Genomic DNA, 22,168 nt, shown 5'->3' with positions numbered 1-22,168 from the left:
GGATAAAACTAACATCTACCAAAAAGATTTCAGTTGTTGACACCCTCATACTTCATTTGCTTTTTTACTTTTTTTCCTTTTCTTTTTTTCTTTCTCTTCATGCTAATCATTATCTGGCTATGAAAGGATGTCGGCTCATCATTGGGGGAAGGCTTTTGCGAAAAGGTGGGTTTTGTGTTGTGTTCCAAATATAGTTGGTCTTGGGTTCAGTCCCTCCCTTGCAGTAAGGTCTCTCACAAATGGAGATGTTTTACTTTGTTTCCTTCTGGGTTGAGTAATAATAGGGTGGGGCTGAGGGAAGGAGGACAGTGTTTTGTTTTGGGTTTTTTTTTTTAATGACAAAGGTTGTCCTGTTAGGTTGAAAATGGATAGTGGAAAAAAAGAACCAATGTTTAAAGTACTTAAAAGATTTTAAAATGCAACCTGATGCATGCCAAGATGTGGAAGAAAGTGCTTTATTGTCATGAGTGGATTTCAGAAGACTTTTCTTTTAAAAGAGGTGGTGACTGGCAAACCTGAAGTTGTACAAAGTACCCAATTGCCTTGCCTCAGTTTCCCTCTACAGTGTAATGGTCTTGCTTTACATGAATGCAGATATTTTGGGAATCACTCAGCCATGGTGAGTTCATTAGCAAGTGTTATTCTTACATAGAAAGCACCTCCAGGAAATACAACTTCCTACCACAATGTGTGGAAACTTATTACCAATAAACACATGCTGATTTTTAAATCTTATGTTTTTAAGACAAACATTGTATCTTCTTGAAACCATATAAATGTGGACCTGGAAAAGAAGCTGAAATTGAACAGTTTTGGCCGGGTCAGTGCAGTGAGGGAGACAAAATCTGCAGATTTGAGGGAAAAGACAAATGACCTGCATCTCAATTTGGAGAGCAGAGGATGCTATTGCCATTTCTCTGGGCTGAGATTGGCACTGTTAACCTGTTTGCTGAGGAAACTGCCCTGGGAAGTACTTGAGCACAGCCAGATGCTATACAAGCCAGTGCATGATTTGAGCTTTTATTGGACCACCTATATTTTGCTTTTTGCCTACACCATTTAGCTTTCCATCTGCCTATCACGGCTTCTTGAAAATTACTAGGTGGGGAGAAACACTTTCACTCAGTTTTCAGTTTCTGCTCTTCATTTCCATATGCAAAAGAAAATCCATGTTGAAATGGACAATCTGTTTTCCCTGGTTTTTAGAAAGCTTGTTGTCTGTTCAGTGTAATAATGTAACTGACAGAGGAAGGACTTGCTGATAGATTTATTTGTGTAAAGTGGAATATAGTCCAAATTAGATATGGTTGCAAATGGCTGGATTTCTGCAGAGTGAAACATGGCTTTAAGCAAATCAGTTGGAGAGAACTGAACTGCTTAGGAACGCACAGCTTGATACTTCAAACCCACAGCTGAAAAAGGTCATATTCTTGAAAAGAAATTATCGGGGTTGGGGTGGAAATGCAAACCTCCATACAAGGAGATTGTGTTCAGTTTATCAGCCTTGATCCAAATGCATTCACAGCTTTTAATTCCGCCCTTTAAATGCAATTCATGCTAAGAAGCATGAAAAAATTATAGGACACAAGAAGTAATTTCTCAACAAGAGGACAGTGAAGCTCTCAAGACTTATTAACTGGGTAGTTTAGTGTGTGGAATAGAATTTGTTAGTATAAGGGAATTTTTCCTTTATGTGATAGTGCTTATGTGAAGTAGTGTATGAGTTACATCAGTTCTGACTAACCCATTCTCTGCCTTGGGAGTATGTCGAACCTGATGCCCACATCTCAGCTGCTGCTTAGGCTAGCTCAGGACTAGCAATGTTTTAGTTCGAGCACAAGGCAGCTCAACTGCTTGTTTTCAGAGTCAGCTGTGTGGTTCAAAAGCTGTTGAATTCAAGTTGTTGAATCTGTCTGCTGGAGAGCCTAAGCTAACAAGCCCTGCTGGGAGGCAGTCTGGCTCCTGCTGAAGCCAACTTGTGCTGAGTGCCCAGGTGTGGAAGGGCTGTAGTTTAAATAGTTCTGATACACTTCTTTTTCTCAGGAAAGTTATCAACTCGGTGAAGTGCAGTGTAAGTAGTACAGTTGTATTCCTGGGATGCTGTACTTGAACTGAAATGAACCTTCCTCTAATATATCCAAGAAATATCCTCGTGGCCCTGTACAGAACATCCTGGTCCCTGATCACCAGGGGTAGCAATGTAGGAGGGTGTTAGCATCTAGCATCAGCAGTTGCTGCTTTTTTCTAGCTGGTCTGAATAATTTGACACTAAAAGGTACGAAAGGAGCTGACAGAGAAGTTTTCTGCATTGTGTGTTGCAAGGGTTGTTAGAAGTCAAAGTGTAGGGAAATAAAGAGGATTGGCATTGCTGTGCCAGTACACACGGGGATGGCTAAGATGGCCTGAAAAATCAGCACCAGCCTGACATTAAAGACATGCAAAATACTGAAATTGTTAATATAGGATTTCACTGGCTTTAGTAGTTCTTTCAGTTGACTGAAGGAGCAGCAGTTGACTGCTGATCATTCCTCTTCTTGGGAATTACTGATAGATAAACACTTACCCAGTTGTTGTAGGTCTCAAGATATTACTGAGAATACCGAGTTATTATCAAGCCTTGAATTTTCACCGGACATCGTTATGAGTGTGCTTCTTGGTTTTGTGCCAGTTATTAGTGGTTTGGAAAAAACATGTTCTCTTGCTCCTGAAAACTGTGATAGCATTGCTAGACTATGAAATAGGGCAGGTTGGGCCGCTCATCAGGAACACTTGATATTCTACATGAAAGAAAACTTTGCATTTCACTTCAGCCAAATGTGATCATGCATGTAAGGATCCAGGAATGAGAAGAAGTAAATCAGGGTTGCTGTTGAGTGGTCAGGTACAGATGTTCTTCTGCAAATCAGTGGGGTGTTGAACAGAAGATGCAGCTTCTGTGTTTAGTCCTGCTACACTTACTCTTGGCATGGTAGGTCCATGCCTACCATCAACCCCACAAAAAGATGTTAAAAAAATAAAGGAGGGTTCTCAACAAAAGTACAGGAAAAGTTTCCTTGTCTTTGATTGTTCATATAGCAGCCTGTTCAGGGAGCTCAATATACATATCATTTACCAAAGTGAAAGGTATTGTGATCAGAGAAATTAAGTACCTCTATGGGAAGTGAAAATCTTGTGGCAATGCAGTGGCCAAGCAGTAAGGAGAAGCTAAAGCCAAACTGATACTATAACACTGTGTGATTTTTAAAATAGTAGCTTTTAAAACAATTTTGAAGGAGTTGCCATAGACTCCTCTCAGTAGCATTTCTTAAATGAAATGAATGTGTTTTTAAAAATGATTTGATCACGGCTGTTGTACTCAACAAATCAAGGAACCTAAGATTTGAGAGTACATGGCCACAAGGTTACATCAGGCAAGTGAAACTTGCCAAGTGTCATGCGTGCATGGATTTGTTCATTTGTGCCTGTACCGTGGTTGTTAGCTCTTGAGGAATGATCTCATCCTCACACTACAGTGATTTTCAGACTGAATGTTGCTGTATGCCAGTTTCTTGGTTGTCAGAAACCAATGGGTTTCAGCAAGAGGAGTAGTAGAAGAGCAAGGTCTGGGGTTTCTGTGATGACTATGAATTTAATGTGTCATCTTTGGTGGAGCCAGATACTTGCTTCACGTTTGGAGGCCCCTAAACATTTCTGTCTAATACTTTAATTAGTGTGGTTGGTGTATGGACCTTAACCATGATTTAAGAGCGTAAGAGGTCACCTGCACTTTCATAAGCAGGCTATCAGGAAATAAAAAAATACTTTAGTCTTACCCATGTGATCTAATGAGTAAAGACTATTATAGATAATATATAACCATTTTGCAATTAGTAGCTGTTCCGGGAAATGAGAGTGAAAGGAACTTTAAAGATTGCAGACAGTGTTTCAGATCTCTGTAACTGGCTTGCAGCCTATCAATATTCAAGGTTTCAGTACATTAGGTAGGATTTCTTCCCTTGTTCTTCAGGTCATCCTGGGTATTTTCAGTCGTGTGGATCTGTAGGAATACAAGTTTATTACCAGAGGAAAGAAAAAAACCCTTTTTTTATTTATTAGTATAAGGTGTCCAATAATGGTTGGCAATTTGTGCTCTTAGAAAATCTATACTCATGTTTCCTTTCCAAAGACTTTCTTGCACAGTAGTGCAAATAGAAAACAATATCAAATACCTCCATATTTTGTACCTGATCTGGCAGTCCATTCAAGTTACTTAAAAATGCTCAGCTGTTGCTGCAGTGCAGGTGATGTTCCACTGTCTTTACCAGGCGATGAGGTGAATACTGTGTTGTGAACTGGGCACCACTTTATTGCCCCATCAGAGCAAAGTTCAGTGTGAACGTGAAGTTTCAGTTGGATCCTTTGAAGGTTCCTTCAAAGGCATTGCTGATGTTTTTGAATGTTGTATGCTTCTCATCACTGGTGTGTTTTGTCTTTATTCCTCAGCCTTACCCGTGTGTGTTTTTGTTGCAGCACACGTCCCATGGAGAAGGACGGCAGGAAGTTTCCTCTCGAACTGGGCGCTCTGGAGCTCGCTGCAGGAACTCCATAGCCTCCTGTGCTGATGAGCAGCCGCATATTGGAAATTACAGACTCCTGAAGACGATTGGAAAGGGGAATTTTGCAAAAGTGAAACTGGCAAGGCACATCCTAACTGGCAGAGAGGTAAAGTGGTATGGGTGTAAACAGCAGTGAGTTGCTGTAGGTGTGAAGGTTCTCTTGGAATAGCATCATCTAAGTCAGTAAACATAGAGCACGTTTTACTAGAGATATTGTCTCTGATGTAGAAAAAAGCAGAAATTGAAAATTATTTTTTAGTAATGACTACAAAACAATTTCTCTTGGAAATGGTTTCTAAATTTTTTTTATTGACAAATCTCTGTACAGCTGAATTATATTAAAATTTGCTACTAATATTCTTGGATAAATCCTCCATTTTCAAAGAACAGATCAATATACAGCAATTAAATAAGCTGGTTTGAAAGACTGCCCCTTCGTGTCTCTATACTGCAGGGTTGTACTGGAGGTGAAGTTGGGCATGAGAACTAAATGTTCTTAATTATGTTCCAAGTAGCCAAAATGCAGCATTTTCTTTCATTCCAAAGCAGTGTATCTCCCAGGAATCCTGGGGTGGATCATCCCAGGGTGTCTGCTGGGTGGCTTTGGGAAGATGTGTCAGTTTGTTCAGAGATAGTCTGTGTGTCAGTGACAATTTGCTCACTGCGTGTAGTATAGACAAACTTTCTCTTCCATCTCTTCCTGGAGTCTAACTCAGCTCCATATTTAGCTTCTGCATGCCATTGCAATCTAATTAATCACTTGCACTTAATGGTGGTTCTGAGTTGGTGAGCTATAGCCCTCTCTGCCTGTTACAAGAAGGTGCTTTTGGTTTCTTGGTGCTGTTTCACTAAAAGCAACTCTGAAGTACTGAAAGAGGGAGAAGCACCTTGCTGACCTTTTCTTGCTAAACCTGTCTGATGAAGTAAACGTTTGCCAATACCAACAAGGGCTTTTACAGAAGCTGTGTCACTGACTGCAGTGCTTTAAGGGAATTTCTCTTTTCTGAGTTAATACAGAGTTCAGTAGCAAGAACAGAGGGAAGAAGAGAGGGAACAGCGTTTTGCAAGAGCTGTTGAGATGGATTTCTTTCTTTTTTGGCTGACAGTTTCCATTGTCTTCTGATGTTAAAGTTAGTTCTCATCTGTCAAGAAAGTTTTTGGTTAATTACACTTAAGTTCCCTCCTCTTTTTACTGATACTTAAGATGGGATATGCAAGTATTGGTTAGTATTTCTTTGCTATTATTATAGGTATAGAACTTGGAGATAGATATGTGTCACACTTTGCAAAAAGTGAAGTACATTTTCCTTTACCAGGAGATAACTGTGTTGACCTCTGGTTCATTATTTTTGTTTGAAGTTTCAACAAATAAAGGGGACAGTGTAAAATTTTTGGCTGAAGTTGGAAAAGTCCGAGCACTAAGTTTCTTCCACTCATGGAATTGATGTAGTTCAATCAATTCAGGGCATAAATACGTTCTGAGTTGTGACCATTGGAATGAATGGGATTCCTTAGAAGGGAACAGTTAAGCTAATTTTATAGGAATATCTTCAAGATATTTTAAACTTTTTTTTTTCTTAAGAGGGAGATGAGTAAAAATTTCTCTTCTTGCTAGATAAACTGTACAATGCTGATAATTTTAGATGTCTGTGACCAAAATTGTCTCAAATATTCTAGATAGCAGTTTCCCCAGTGTCATTACTTCACCCTTGCCCTTACAGAAGTGTTTATCTGATCAGTCTTCAGATTGTGCTAGCCTTTCTCATGGCTGTTAAATTGATGTGTTTTGCTTGTGATCAGCAACAGCACCAACCTTGTATGTTGAATCTCAGTTTCATTGCTAACTCATCTCCAAGGCTCTTTAAATGGGTTTTCCATTGTATTTCATGGTGCTTCTTAACTCCTGCAGCAGACTTAATCATGGTTTGACGTCCTGTGCCAAGGCCACTGATACAGATATTAAACAAGATTGGTCCCAAAATCTTGTCCTTGAGAAACTCTTACTCATTTATTTCCAACCTAATATCTCTTTAGCCATCTTTTTTTAGGGAAAAAACCAAGAACAACAACAGCAACAACAACAACAAAAAAAAAAAAAACACCCACAACTCTCTTTTCAGCTTATTGAGTTGAAAAATGTCTGTCCAGCCTCCTAGATGAGGCTTTTCAGTAGTCCAGGTAGTAATATGTCTTGTGTTTCCATAGGGTACAGTTAACTGTAGGAAAATACAAAAAAATTGCATTTAAACCTTGTTTCCTTGGCTTTTTCCTGCCAGTTTTGAGTTTATGAATTTTATGGTTAATTGGAAAAAAAATTGTCTGCTCATTTCTAAACCCTGCTGTGCTGTTCTTGGTAGATGCTAGGAACCTGTGCTGCAAGAATGCTTTTTTTTTTTTTTTCCTTTCTCCTTTAAAAACCTGATTCTCATAAGAATACCAGGGTCATATTCTCAGCCTGGCCTCAGCCAGATGGCACTTAGCTTTCTAAATTTGTGATTTCCTGCTTTACATACTTGCTCCTGCTGCCTGTCCTGTCTTTGTTCCTGTTCTTTTTTCCATCTTACGTACCAGAACCTAAACTAAATGCTTCGTTTAGGGAGTTACACTTAAATGAGTGTTCATGTCTGCTGTGTTCTTGCTGTATTTGAATCCCACTTATCTTTTCCTTGTTATCTGTGTCTCTGTTCTAAATGTCCTTTTAAGTGACCGTGTCAGTTTCACTTTATGGCAATTCCTTCTTCATATCTCTGTGCTGAGGAGCTTCCAAATCCCGAAGCAGATCAGCACTTTTCTGTCACTTCCTGGGAGGAGGAGATGTTTGTTTAAGCATTCTTTTAGGGTAGCTGCTCATCTCCTTGCATCTGGAGTCCTTCCCTGGGAATTTTCCTATTGCTTGAGATGAAGATTTCATGTTTCCAACTGGAGTAAGTTCTAGGACTCTTTTTCATTCTCATCTTTAGTGTGTCTGCAGGATGCATCGTGAGAGCCCATCTTCAAATTCCAGAAAGGAAGAAATGTTTAGCCTTTCAGGTGATTATCAGAACATCAGCCTAACTTGGGGGCCTTGAATTGTCTTGCAAGGAGTGTATGGCCAGAGGTTAGCTTCACTGCATTAGAGCTGGTGCTTGGACACACCATCCTTCTTGAACCTCTGCCTAGGAGAGTGTTATTTGTGGACTGTCTGCCCTTTTGAAACCACAAGTCTTCATTGTCAATCTGCTTTTCCTAATTCTATGCAATCCATGTACTTTCTGTTGTAGTTTTATCAAAGGGTGTTTCCTCTGACAAGTTTTCCATACTTGCCAAAATGCATCTGAAAGATAAAACTACCTTCTGCTGTTACTGAGGTGGCCAAAATTATTATGGACCCTTCTGTTCATTAAAGATGTGTTCAGTTAATAGCCAGGGAGCTGAAGTTTCCCAGTGAGGCTGAATTCTTTCAGAATCTAAGTCTGACTCCAAGGAATCTATTGTCATCTTCTTTCTGTCCTTCTCTTTAAAAAAGTGAAATTTAAGAGGGAGAAAACATTCTGAATAGTAGCAGTTTGGCCAATTTGCTCAGTTCCCCAACATCTGATTTCTTTAACTCTCTTTATTCAAATCACGTAGGAGGAATGTTTTAAGTGGCATTATTGTGAATGGTGAAAGCCAACTCAGCTTTAATTCTATTAATGATTTCACACAGAATATCATGGCAGTGGTGTAATAGTGTGGGTTGGACTTGAATTTTTCCAGCACTGGCCCTAGCTCACAGTACATGAAACCATTCCAAGTGCACTTTATGTAAAGAGAGCAAAGTTTCTGCTTTGAAAGGCAATTTGATGTATTATTAACCTTACTTAGAAAATTCTCCATTTAACTTTCCAGGCTTGTCAGAACTGTTCTCTGGGGCAGGCTGCCTTTGCCTGTGATTTGGAGACTTTATCAAGGCGCCTGAAGTTGTTCCCTGTTCTGATGATGGGTTCAAGCTCTCACAGTCTGTGTTTACACATTGTACTCTCAGTGTTCATGTGGATAAGAATTCTCTAATTCATCCTGCCTTTAAGGCTATAATTAGTGCACTGAACAGGCCTGAGAGTCTGTCTTTTGGAAAACTGAGGTCTGTACCTTCCCTGTATCTCCAGGTCTGAATTTATTTGTTTGACAGTGTCAGAGACCTTTCTGGTCATCTGGCACCAAGTGCACGCTGAGGTGAGCTGGTTTTGCAGTAACATGATACCTTAGGACTTGGTGGGTTCAAAAAAGTTTACATCTTTTAAAGATTGACCAGAATGGTACAGCCCAGAACACAAATGCAACCTTTTCTGGTGGAATGTGCATACCGAGTGAACAGCTAGGAGTTGTCTTGGGGCACCAGGTTGCTTTCAAATAACATTATCTGCTGTTGACAAAGGCAGTGGTCACTACATCCAGCATGGGATTATAAGAGATTGCAGGAAGTTAATAACTTTGAACTATTGTAATGAAGTTAACAACAGGCATAAAGGTAGAGATAAAAATCTTTCTTGGTTTCGTACACAGCTGCTAATATAAAAATACCTTTTGCTTAATGTTTTTTCTCTCTTGTTTATATTTTTGAAGTGATTTCTCAAGGTTTTGCAATGGAATTTTGCCTCAGGAGATAGTGAGCCTTAATTTCAGTAGCTTGCCTGAGAAGAAAACAGTCCCCAAAGTAAAAGCATTCTTAGGTGGCTTCTCAGTCATGTCTCATCGTATCTTGCATCTAGAAGAGCTCAAAATAAATCTCGAATATCAGTTTCAGAAAACACCATATCCATTATATAATTTCGTGATGCACCCAAGCGTTGAACACTGTTCCCCTCTCACCCTCTCCATTGTGACAATCCGTCCCTGTGTTTTTGCACTTGAATGTAGGGATATAAATTTGCTTTGATGTAAGATATTCTTTATTCCATATGTTGACAACCCCAAGTTAATGAGGTGACAAAGATAGCACAAAGCGAAGCAGGGAAATGGGAGCTGTGGCATGGGAAGCAGCAGCATCTACTGTTTGAGCCAAAAACTGAAGTGGAGTTGAAAGCCTTTGCTTTGCACCAGTGAGGTATTATAATCAGCTGAGTTTCAGGATCTTGCCTCTTTGAGAGGCGCCATCTCCTTCTACAGAGCTACTTCTGGTATGTTTAGTCTCTAATTTAGAAAGGAAAAATACCAATTGGCATGTAATTCTAGAACGATTCTCATTTCTTGTTCTACCTCATCCAGTATCCAAATTGCATTGTGCTGAAATTTCTGTTGCCTATTCATTGCTTCAAATCTTCAGGTTCTGACTAGTTAGCATGGTATGGAATTTCTCTGTTGCCTATTACGTGATTTTTTTTTTCTTTAATAATTCTGTGCAGCATTTACTGAAAAGAGGAGAATAACTAGAGGAATATACTTACCCAAAGTGTTGTACTACGGCCAGCTTGCTTTTGTTGATTCCCAAGTAATACTTTTTTTAATACCCATCAGGGAGCAAATTGACACAAATATTTAGTGAATTTGCAAAGATGAACTTACTTCTTGCCAAATTTGTGTGGAAATGCTTTCAATATGCTCTGAAATCTCTGCTTTTAGAAACTGCCAATGCCCAGTCACTACTGTGTAATCTGTTGTGTAATTATACTGTGTAAATATTATCTGTAGGCACACTGCTCTCTATCGGGGCACTGTTGGAGCTTCCACTGTCATGACTGTGATGGTCTTAATGTCAAGTCAAAGACTCAGCAAGCTTCTCATCTTAATAAAGCTTCTCATCCTTAAAATATATCAGGGTTTTTCCACTCCTGCTTCTAGTTTAAATACAAGTACATAATTTGCAGAAGGAACTTAAGCATTTTTTTGTGTAGTTTACATGTTTTCCATTTCTGTAACTGGATTTGAGCATGTTGTAATAATGTGGTGTTGTTCCTATGGAAAATACTGATCATCAACTCTTCCTTTAGGTTGCCATAAAAATAATTGACAAAACACAGCTGAACCCAACTAGTCTACAAAAGGTATGTTTTTACATTTAATCTTTCAACTGTATTAAAACTTGTTCACTTCCCCACCTCCTTCCATTAACCCTGAGTGCCTGTGCTGGAGAATCTGAAGCATTGCATACCTTAGCACACGTCTGACTACTGTATTTAATAACTGGTTTTGTAACAGATATTTTTGACAGCCCTGCAGTTGTTCAAGCTGTACTCGTATGGAGCTGTAAACTGAGAAAACGGTGGTATTTGCCACATCCTTTGTCTCCCAAGCAGAGCAGACTCTGTAGAGAGGACGTCTGTGGTTTGGTGTCATGCCCCCATGTCTCCTTTGTGCCAGTCGCTTTGTTAAACTTAGAAATGCAAAATTTACGTTCTGTCCTCTTAAACTGGCCTTGAAAATACTGCCTGTGGACTGAAGGCCAGGCGGGATCTGTGCCTTTCATGCAGTTTGCAGCAGGAGAAGTTGATGCAGTTGTATGAAACAAACTGGGCCATGGCTATTCTGGTTTCTTCCCTCTAGCTCTCAATGTTTAATGTGCTGTTACAGTTGTATCGCCTTATCTTTTTAGTACAGCGTGATAAACCCTGCTCTTTCATTAAGCAGCCTAGTCTGTTTGGGAGTCCATGCAGGAAATATATTTAATTGTTTCTTTTACTTGGGACTTCTCTAACTCTGTCCTTTTAAGTGCTGCAGTCAAAGGATTTTTGTTTACTTTTGAGTACTTTGATAAAAACCTCCTTGAAAGACTTGTGTTTGAACAAGAGAATATGCAGAATTTACCTGCAAACAAAATGAAAGAGAGTAACGAGAGTAAACTGGAGAATATATACCTTTGTATTTTAGGCAAATACTAAAAAGATCATATGACTAGATTTTTTATCAAGATTAATGGTGCAAAAGTAAATTGGAAAAACATACAAGTTCTTACATTTTATGGTTTTGTCAAGAGGCAAAGAATAACCTGTAGAAGAAAGGCTCCTTCATCCGAGCAGATAGCAACTTTGTATGACTCTGTAGATGTGGTACAAGTAGATAATCTGGTTCCATTTTTCTCAGTTTAGTCCCTGAGGTTATTGGTGATTTCTGGTAAGCAGGGTGAAAATGAAGTGCAAATTAGATAATATGATGGATTAGATAAAGTTGATTTCTGTGGCAGATTGCAACTTCGAATACCTAAATAAAAATGGTTGAATGCTTGAAGCACTTGAAAGTGAAACAAAAGCTGTGTGATAAAAAGGGGAAACATCAGGGCGTGGGAAGAATGGTCAGAGAGAAGTAAAGAGGCCATGTTTTCAATTAAAAATGTAAAACCATAAGCCTTCAAATGGTATTGCTTGAGATTGGGCTCTAATGCCAGTTTGAGCTCGTATCAAGGTACAATACAAACCTTTTACAAGACACAGGTGTTCTGTTGGTAAAGCCACAAGCTGGAAGTGCGCATGATGGACCTTTGATTTCAGTTTGAGCCAGCTCAGTGTCCGCTCTTGGCTCCATCTCTGTTGTAATTTCATTTTTATTTACAATCTATATAATTAGATTATGAAGCGTGATTTGTAGTATGGACCGCTGGATTTCTTAACTAGGAGTCTGGAAGAATAGTACCAAATAGCAGAGTAGATATCAGATCAAATTTGTGGAGTGAAATCGCTAATGTGCTCTCCTCTCTAAGCTCATTTGTTATACAAGCACAGAAAGAACTTAGCTAGATGTGTCAGCTTTCAATTCAAAAACTGAAAGCAATTTTATTAAAATTAAATGCCTGCTTGCCAGGAAGCAGGGTGAATGCACAACATACTGCTTGCCAGCTTTGCCTGACCAAGGCTTTTTATTTTACAAGCCTTTTCCTCCTTCCCCCCTGCACTGCCGGCAGTGCCGCAGCCTCAGTGCCTTTGGAGCAACTGCACACACGACCTGTGGATGTGGGGGAAGCTAAGATGGAAGTGCTTCTGATCTTGCACTTCTGCAGAGAGAGATAAAATATTTGAGGTATGCTGGGGAGGGAAGGGCTGTGCCCAGAAGAGGGTGTGGTGTACAGCGTCTCAGCTGCGGTGTAGCTGCATGCCCGAGTCATCCTTAGGTGGGGAAGAAACAAATGGTGATTAAAAGCTGCCAGTTCTGATTTCTTTGTGTTCCGTCTTCTACATCGATACTTCAGCTGCCAGGAAGAAGTTAACCTTGTTAAGGACTTGCTTTGCTTTCCGGGTCTGTAATTCTTGGTGTGCCCTCGCTGCAGCCCTGACAGCTCTGACACTGACACTCCGCAGCGCAGCTCTTCGGAAGGGTCGGGTTTCTTGTCTGCTGCTGAGGAAGTTCTGTGGTAGCCACATGCAGCCACGCTGAACTGTTGTTTTAGGACCTAATTACTGCTCTGCTGCTCTTGCTTAGTGAAGAGGAAGCTGTAACTGGTACTTCCCTGCTTTGAAAGAAAAGGGAATTCTTAGAGGTTTTTCCCATGCTGCTAGTGTTAGTCATAATCGCTGTTCTCCACAAATGGACTTGTGTACATATTGGTCTTACTGCAAACAAGTGCTGATGCTATGGAGTTCACTTCCTCCTAGACAAAAAATAAAATTGTTTGGGTTTTTTTTTTCTTTTGAGTTAGCAATGCCATTATATGCAAGGGTTTTTTTAGCAAGCCTGTGTAATAGCGCTAAATCACTTCTCATTTTCCTGTTTTAGAACTTGGCTCCTCAGCCAAATATTTTTGTTCATTATGTGCAGATGTTTTGCCACTTACTTGAGCAATACTTATTGTTCAAGCATTTAAGTGTTCTTAAACATCGATTTTAACATGTTTCATGTCCTTTCTGACCGTGGGTCAATCAGTGTTTTAAGAACTGCAAAAAAAGGATGAGAATTAAAAATGCTCAGGCTTTTCTATTTGTAGTGAGTATCCCTTTTTGTTTCCAAGTTATGCTTGGTTTGAGGCAAACTTGTATTGTGCAGACACTTTTTGCCTGAGGCTCTTTATTAGATGTAGGGCATATTTCAGTGAGCAGTTACCAGGAGAAGCCTAATACACAGGTCAGGCTAGAGCTGGCTTGGGTCAACATCCCGTGAAAATCTTCCTCCTTTAAGGGAGAAGGTGCCCAGGAGAGGTTGGTGCTTTGCAGCTGGCACTGACTCACTTTTTAGCAAACTTTTTCAGTATTTTTAAAAATAATTTGTTACAGTCTTGTGATTGCTACTGCAGGAGCACTTCTAGTCTGTCTTTTGCCATGTTCAAAGAGAATTAGCCTAAAAGAACCAGCCTCAGTTGCTGGTTTATTGGGGGTTTTTTAGTCAGTTTTTTGGCTCACAGCATTAATTAAATGGCATTCTTTTCCTGTATCTGACATGGCTTGCACTCAAAGGACCAGACCACAACAAAGCTGAAAGCCATTTGTTTGGCAGATTAAGGATGTTTGTCTTTGCTTGGAAACATTTGTAGAGCTCCTGTTGACGGAAAATGAGCTGTTCAACAAGCTGGGAGTAGTTTTTAATCTCAGTGTTAGAAATTAAACTGCTGAGAACTGTTTTCAGTTGTTTGTCTGCCTTTATGGTTTCACTATGGCAAGTGAGTTCCTAAAACTAAGAAAATAATTTTCTGTACTGAGAACCTTCATGTTACATTTTCTGATATTACACCTTGTTCTGCGTTCCTGTGGGCAGGGAACCTCAGAGGTGTGAGGTTTTATCATAGCTGGCTGTTTTTTGCAATGAATATTTTTGTGTGATGATAGTTACTACATCATTTCCTAGAAGCTGAGGCACGTAATATTTTGGAGGAATGAAATCTTTGAAACCTTCATCCAGCATACTTTGGGAAAGTTGTATGATGTTTTACATTTTATTCTTCTATAAGAAATAGACTATAATACATATTACAATGTCAGGCACTTGCAGATACCCTCTTCTGTGTCAAAATGAGACATAGATAAACTGACTAAGGGTGCACAGTCTGAAGTGCATTTATCTAACTGAAATTACACTTTGGTGGTGGTTGTATCCTATTCTCAAGTATTTTTAATTTCCTCTGAGACAGAAATAGTCTGTTTTTTAAAAGAGCTTGTTCCTAGTCACCCACTTGAACAAATGGCTCATACTGTAGAAGTTGCTTTTTGACACGCCTTCATTTGGGTTAGTAAAGCAGAGTAGTCATTTTGTGGACCAGTGTTTTGGTGAGTCTGACCCAGTAGTCTTCAACTGGGTATTGGGGGTGGAAGAGACCAGATATCAATTAAGAGTGAATTAAGCAAACTCTCTTTGAAATTGTAAAAACTGATAAGAGGCTTTCAGTTATATAAGCTGTGATTAAAAGTATTAATGGAGTATTCAGAATATATTATATGCCAGTTTAGCTGAAATGAATGAAAAGCAAGAAAAAAATAGCTATAGATTCAACTGCTTTTAAATTCCTGATGATCAAGAGAGAGATGATGTAGTCTACCCTGTCTAATTACATATGAAAAAGCTCCAGAAATAACATGGTTTAAAAAAGAAAAGAAGGCAATTTCACCTCTCTAGAGGAAAAAGAAAATGTGCACGCAGAGGTTTTGAAACTGTTTTGCATGGCCAATAATTTACTTGATCAGTCAATCGTGATTTCATTTAAGCAGCTTGTCATGTAGCAAAGTGTCAGGCACAGACCTGGATAACAAGATAATTAAAAGCATTTGTAAAACTCTTTGTTTTTTCTCTACGTTCCGCTAATGTGCCAATCCCAGCTGTGGCTGTAGCAGGGGGAAGATCCCCTAGGCACTGCAGTGAGGATTGCTCCCCAGATGTTGGCATTTGCAGAAACTCTATGATTCTGAAATATCAAAAAGCAGAGAATGGTTAGAAAAACCAGTTTCCAAATTGTGAATTTGTCCTATTCATTTATTTAAAACATGCCCCTTGCATTTCTTTTATTAAAAATCACAAAGGCATAAGGATTTTGTTTTGTCAACTCTTTGGTTATTTTCTGGTTTTTTCTAATGTTTCACTTTTTCTTTTTTTTTTGTTACAAAGTTTAACCTTTTCTTTGCTTTTATTGAGTAAATACACCTACAAGTTTTTGAGTTGTTACTAATATGTGTAGACATATTCTTCAAATGTGTAGACAAATTTCTTCATTTTATCTGAAATCTGACCTGAGCCAAATCTTCCAGCAGCACTTTTTTTCCTTACTGTAATTATCTACAAAACTCTTGGGGTTTTTTTCCTATGTCTACATTCCTTTGGAGCTGTGGACTTCTCTTTTGCCTCAGTCTTTTTACATGAAGTTCAATATGATCTGATTCAATATGATCTTAGGTTACTGATCCTGTAGAAATTTGTGTTAGGTTTCCTGTAGAAATTTGTGTTAGGTTTCTAATAAAACCTCTTGATTACTCCCACTTTTTGAAGCATGCTGTTAGAAAATAATTGACACTGAAGAATATAGCCCTCTATAGTCTTGGGCTGGCATGGTGAGCTGCAGAGGGAGAACAGCTACACACTTGACTGCTGTGTAGTGTAGTGCATAAAAAGAGAATTCTTTGGTTTTTTTAAATGCAGGAGTATTTGTGCTTCAGGTTTTTTGTACTAGTATTTTATCTTGGAACTGCTTTTAAATAATCTGCTATTTGCCAGCTTTGTTCAAAGCAATGTTTTATATTGCAGTAACACCACTGTGGCATTTTTTGTACTACAGTTAGGAATTTGTGTATCTTACAATAGCCTTTTGCAGAAGAGTTTTGAGAGGTGAAAATAATTAATAACTGTACAGTCGTGACTACTTTTATTTCTACTTTGTTAAATGTCACTCCATATTTTCATTCAGTTGCAGAAGGGCAGTTGGCTCTGTGTGGCAGGCAAAGCTGAAATCTCCAGAAACAGTCAAGCAAAGCCCTCTTCACACAAGTATTGGCAGTGGGGGAGGGACAGACAGGATATGAAATGTGACAATATCCTTACAATCAGTACGCCATCTCTGGATTTAGGACGGGATATAATGACATCCTGCAGCTTGAAATGGGCAGTTGTCCCTCACCACCATCCTGCTGGGGTGGGCTAGAGTTGGAATGCTTTTATATGGGGAAATTGTGAGTTTTGTGGGAGTTTTCAGTTAAAAAATTCCTGTACCTTGTGTGTCAGTCAAGGTTAACACCAGTGCTTGCATAAAGTGAAGCAGCATGATGGGGTCAGGAAAACACCGTTTGTGTTCTGCCCCGTTAATTTTGGCAGGTTCATTCAGCGTGTTGCTCTGTCTGGACAGGCCTGAGGCTGTGTCTGGAAGTGAGTCAGTGGAGCTGTGCTGGCAGACCCAGGACTAGATGCTGCTGTGCCTAAGTCGCCTTGCAGGAATGCTTCGGAACGACTCAGGGGTGGCCTTGTCTTCCCTTCTGTCCTTAGAACTTGCTCCTTGCTGGCGTAGTTGGATAACATGATTTTTGCACAATATAACACAGCTGATTTTTCACCTGTGATCTGTTGTAGCACAGTAATTCCTGAGCTTTAGCAAAGTACTGAAGGATGCTGAGTTCATACCAATAACATACTGCAGTGGTCTTCCAGAGATGTTCTGCTGGGGATTCACAAGAATTTGGAATTGTACATTTTGTGAAAGCAGTGAAAGATGTGTGAGATGTACTAGTCAGCAGGAAGCTGCATGGGCTCACAATGATTTTCTGACCCCAAAAGTCTGCAAACCATAGGGCTAGGTTCACTGAGCTGTCCAGAGTCCTTCCTGGGTGTTTTCAGGTTTTTGAGGGTTGATTTGTTTGGGAGGGCTGTTTAACAGGCAGGCATTTAACTCTTCCCTTCTATAAGTGCGTATTTCATGAACATCATGAACATGCTTATTTCATTGAAATGCTAATAATGTTTGCCCTATGTGTTTAAAAAAGTATATCAAAGTCTTTAAGGAGTTCTGCTGTTGTTAATGATTTCATTAATTTCTTTCATGTCTTATGTTTATTTCAGCTCTTTAGAGAAGTAAGAATAATGAAGATCTTAAATCATCCAAATATAGGTATCTTGTTTCTTTCATGTAATTTCCGTCTCTGGAGAAGTTTTAGCTTTTTCACTGTTAAGATTACTGTGGTGTGAGTTGAAAAGGTTATTTTGCACTAGAATGTGATTTTACTCTAAGATAGCAATAATAAATGCTATTTCAGAACTGTTGTGTTTAAAAAAAAATAAAATAAACATTTTGGTCCCTTTGCACAGAACTGTTATTTGCACAGCTAACTGATAGATTTGCTCTTTTTGAGTGTAGTATTGATTTTTGACTGAATTCAGGCTCATAAAAAATTAGCATATACACCAAAACCAAGAAGTGGTCAAGAATTTTTTCAAGTTTGCACATTTAAATGATGTGGTACTCCTGTGGGACTGTCAGCAGAATGGTAACTGATTTGTCACTGCACGTGTCGGTTCAGTGCATGTGTGTGGCTGTTGCTGATGCTCAAATCCCTGCATGTCCTGCTTAGTTTAATTATGTTCCCATGTAACAGAAGAAAAGTATTCTTGAGAATATGTTGTTCTGTATGACTTGACCAAATTTGTTACAGTATTCTCTACATAGGAATGTTCAACAGAAAAAGCTTCTTTAGAGTAAATAGTCTGATATTGTCAAGTGGCAGGCAAACAGTTTGGGTATTTTTGTCTCACAGAATTCTGGGGAGGGTTAACATAGTATTTCTGCAGCTAGTTAACTGCTGACTAGATGTCTTTCTTTTCTAGTGAAGCTATTTGAAGTCATTGAAACTGAAAAAACTCTCTATTTAATAATGGAATATGCAAGTGGGGGTAAGTACCTCTTTCCTGCAGTGACATACGTAAGCAAATTGCCAAGTGAGAGAAAGCACTTGTTTTCTTGAAAGTTTTGATTTCTTTTTCAGCAAATATTTATGTCAAGGCAGTATAAAATTTTAAGCAAAGTCTTTAATACTCACTAGGTCTTGCTTGGTCAACATAAATAATAAATGTAACTTGTAAAACCAGCTTCTAAATTTACTACAACTTAGTAACATTTGCTTTTTTTCACAACTCAAATTAATTGGAAATCTTTTCTTGGCCACAGATTGTTCCTGCCTATAACAAATATTAATATTCTCAATTTATTGTATTCAATTCCCTACCTCTGGTGTCCTATTTTGTATAAGGTATTTGGTGAAATTATGTTCAGATGAAACATTTCTGTTTCTATTTAACCGTTGCTTTCAAAAGCATGAGCACTGCAACTTCTGTTTTTAGATGTTGATGACATCTTACATATCTTAATCACAGGCCTTCTACTGTCAAGAATTGCTAGGCTTAGCCTTATGCCATTTTAGAAGGAGCTTACATGCTCTTCCTGATTGTAGAGGGGATAGAAAAATGCACATTGTGCAGTGTCAGATATTTTCAGCAGAGCCAGAATTAAGGTATTCAGGCTTAAGTTACTCCTTGCTGGCTAGAACTTAGTATCACTCAGCTTGTCAGTGTGACCCTTGAGCACCAGCATCTGGGAATCTCAAGCAGTTGAAACTTTTCTTTAGGTTTAGGAAGGAGATAGACTTTTTTTGGAGAAAATCAGCATTGAATTCAGACTCCAACATTAGGTTATATGAAGTTTAATCAATTGCTACAAATAAAAGCAAAATTCTTTGCCCACTTGTGTTTTCTTCCAGCAGCTTCCTAAATGCTCAGCCAAGATTTGCTTAAACAGGAACAGAGTGGGTATTTCACCATTAAAACACTGACTAGTACAGGTGTTTGGGGAGACATCTCTGTGTTGTTTGATAGTACTACACTTAAAAGTGAAGTCTTTATTGCCATCTAGTGATTGGCTTCTAGGAGGTAGAAAGGCCAGTGGTTCTCTAAAGGAGTGAGTATCTTTCCTAGGGTGATAAGAGAGTGGTGAGTACTGTACTGGTCTAAAAAGCCAAGAGCAGTACCTTTTGATATATCATGCTCTGCAAGACAGGAATGGCTGGTAATCACAGTGGTAGGCATCAGTTTCCCTATTTTCTCTTTATCAAAGTAGAGGTCATCACGATGCACATGAACTCTGGCTGCAGGATGAAAGACATTATTGCTACAGCTGCAATGCTTCACATAAATTGGGGATAATTCTTTCCCTGGTGTATTTTTCCCTGAATTATGAAGTGTTCAGGTTTGCTGCTTCAAGGTTTTTAAGAAACAGCTGTCAAGTACAGCTGAGAGAGTTAGCTGAGTTGAGTATTAAGGAATACACTGCAGAGGGAAGACTATTTTATAAAAAATCCTGACATTGCCTCAGATGGCTCAGTTGTTGCTTTTCCTGCTGTGTGACTCCTTTTTTATTGCAATCTGGTGGAGTTGCATCTTTTAAAAAATAAATATGATATTACTCAACTCTTCCCTTGTGAGGTGGCTGTCTACAAAACCATGTTTCCTTGCTCGGTAGGGAATGTTTAAATATTTGAACCACTTCTGAAGGTTTTATGGTTTTTGCATACTAGTGAGGACTTTTAAGAACTGTGTTATTATTCTGTGTTTGTAGTTTTTATGTACTTGACTGTTGGTTTTTAGTGAAGAAAATCTCCCATGCTTTCACAAATGTGTCAGTATTTCATGGGCCAGTGGCCTGCACCTACAACTCAAACATTGTAGTCTGTATTGACATGCTCTAAAATTGATTAAAGAGGGGAAAAACTGAAACACAGTAGAGATCTTCCGTAGTCTTTAGTCATCCACAGCCATACAACAGTGGGCTTGTTCAGTGAGTTTTACAGGTGTGATCTTTCTGCAAGGGATTATATCATTGTGTTCTGCTATGCTCATTCTTGTTTTTTGACCCTCCTTGTGGATACCTCTTCCAAGCCTAGGTTAAAGCTAAGGCTTCTGACTTTGTTTAGAGCCATTTAATATGCATGCACAAACTAAAATTTTAATGTTGATATGATGGCATTTACAAATATCATCAACTGTTTTCTCATACATTAAGCTTTTTTTTTTTTCTGAAGCAAAAGAAACTCTTGTGAGAAACTCTGTGAAGGGGTAGATGTCATCTTTGTTTACAAAACAGGAATATGCTGCTCAGTTTCTATCCTAAGTAATTGGAAGGAAATGGTTTCCTTTGTGTATATCCAGTCACTCATTATTTTCTTGTAAAAGAGATGATGGTGTAGTAAATTGCACAGCAGTTGTGCCTTGTTCTCTTGAGCTGTCCTGTAATCATAAACTTGTACAGTACAGTAATTCCAGTGAAGCTGCTGTGGGCAGCTGCTGGAGAGTAATCTCTACATTCTGAAATTGGCATTAATGTATCTCATTATTGAATTGTAGGGGAGGTGTTTGACTATCTGGTTGCACATGGAAGAATGAAGGAAAAGGAGGCTAGAGCTAAATTTAGACAGGTATGTATAACATTCCTATATGTCAGCTTTCCCCTCACCCCTGTTTTTAATGCTGAAATGAGTAAAACAGCTGTCCTTCTCATTTGACTTACAGCAGTGTTCAGCATGTTGTGGGCTTGTAGCTCTGAATAAGAAAAAGCTTAAGTCACAGCAGTATTTTGTAGGAGTCAGTAGTCTGTTCAGTGGTGCTGGTTTCCTTAGTGCTGAGTGCCAGGATGTCCAGGAGTGCCAAAACACAGAGACTGCTTGGTTTGGAAGTGTATTCCATTCCAAAATGCATTTCCTCTGGGCTGATTTCATATGTCCTTAGCTCAGCAGGTCTGTAACGTTTTGGAAGTTGTTCAAATGTAACAGGCTACAAACAGGCCAGGTTCAAAATGCAGACGGTAGGTGTAATAGGGATCCATTCACATTCATCTGCTTACATGAGAAGATACTGTGTAATAGTTGTTCTAAAAAGTCACAGAAAAGTAATTTCTAGACTTGTTAGTTTAGCTTTCTTTATGATGAATAAGCTAGCCCTGCCAAAATGTTGGAATTTCATTCATCTGCAAAAAGAATTTCCATTCTACATTAAAGCAATATGAACATAACCAGATATTTTTGCATAACTAATTTAAATCCAAGTGTAGCACATTGTAGCTCTTATAGCAGCTAGAGTTTTACATCTGACCAGTCTTATACACTTGTTTTCTGTTCTTGTGCTGAGATTTGTAAATGCCTATTCCCTTCGGTCGCTTAGATAGCCTTGGTAATGTTGTGAAAAATAATAAATGTCAAAATTATGCCCCAGCTTAATGGCACTTGAAAATAATGAGTTGGGACAAGAGTGATTTTTGAATGGTATGTAGGGGTTTTAAACTGCTGGATCATGGCAGTGATGTGTCAGTCAGTTTCCCTGTTGGAAGGGGAAGCTCTGATGGTTTCACTTCTTAAGCGTAGCCATACATAAAAGAAATTTGGTGTAAGATATGAGACTTCCAGGAACTAAATTAATGATTTTGCTTTGTTTTCTATCATCTTATTAAATCTTGTATTTACCCTTTTTAATCTTTTGGGGAAAAAAAACCCACACCAAAACCACCACACAAACAAAACAACCCAAAAGCAGCTGTAGACTTTATCTTCTCAGTAATCATTTTTAATTGCTGGAGTCATACAGCTTGACAGTAAAGAAAACTTTCCGTATGCTTCAGCAAAGTCTTACATGTGTTTTTAAGGCTGCTGCCTTCACTTTCATATTCCAGTAGGCAGAGTTGCTTTCCT

The 22,168-nt window shown here is 38.8% G+C and overlaps 1 protein-coding gene across 14 annotated transcripts in view; it reads left to right on the top strand.

The window, feature by feature from the left end:
- The window catches only part of MARK3 (microtubule affinity regulating kinase 3), a 62,706-nt gene that overhangs the window by 8,680 nt on the left and 31,858 nt on the right, over positions 1 to 22,168 (top strand). For 11 of the 14 annotated variants that reach the window (XM_066321700.1, XM_066321705.1, XM_066321698.1 and 8 more), the window contains exons 2-7: positions 127 to 165; positions 4,510 to 4,701; positions 10,541 to 10,594; positions 17,502 to 17,550; positions 18,264 to 18,329; positions 20,832 to 20,902. In XM_066321700.1, the coding sequence (XP_066177797.1) occupies positions 127 to 165; positions 4,510 to 4,701; positions 10,541 to 10,594; positions 17,502 to 17,550; positions 18,264 to 18,329; positions 20,832 to 20,902 (471 nt within the window). Of the gene's footprint in view, positions 1 to 126; positions 166 to 4,509; positions 4,702 to 10,540; positions 10,595 to 17,501; positions 17,551 to 18,263; positions 18,330 to 20,831; positions 20,903 to 22,168 lie in introns of those variants that run through there. The other 3 variants (XM_066321696.1, XM_066321707.1, XM_066321708.1) reach the window with 2 other exon arrangements.

Source organism: Sylvia atricapilla, chromosome 6 (assembly GCF_009819655.1).
Source record: "Sylvia atricapilla isolate bSylAtr1 chromosome 6, bSylAtr1.pri, whole genome shotgun sequence".
NCBI classification, from domain to species: Eukaryota; Metazoa; Chordata; class Aves; order Passeriformes; family Sylviidae; genus Sylvia; species Sylvia atricapilla.
This window is presented reverse-complemented; position numbering and strand designations above follow the sequence as displayed.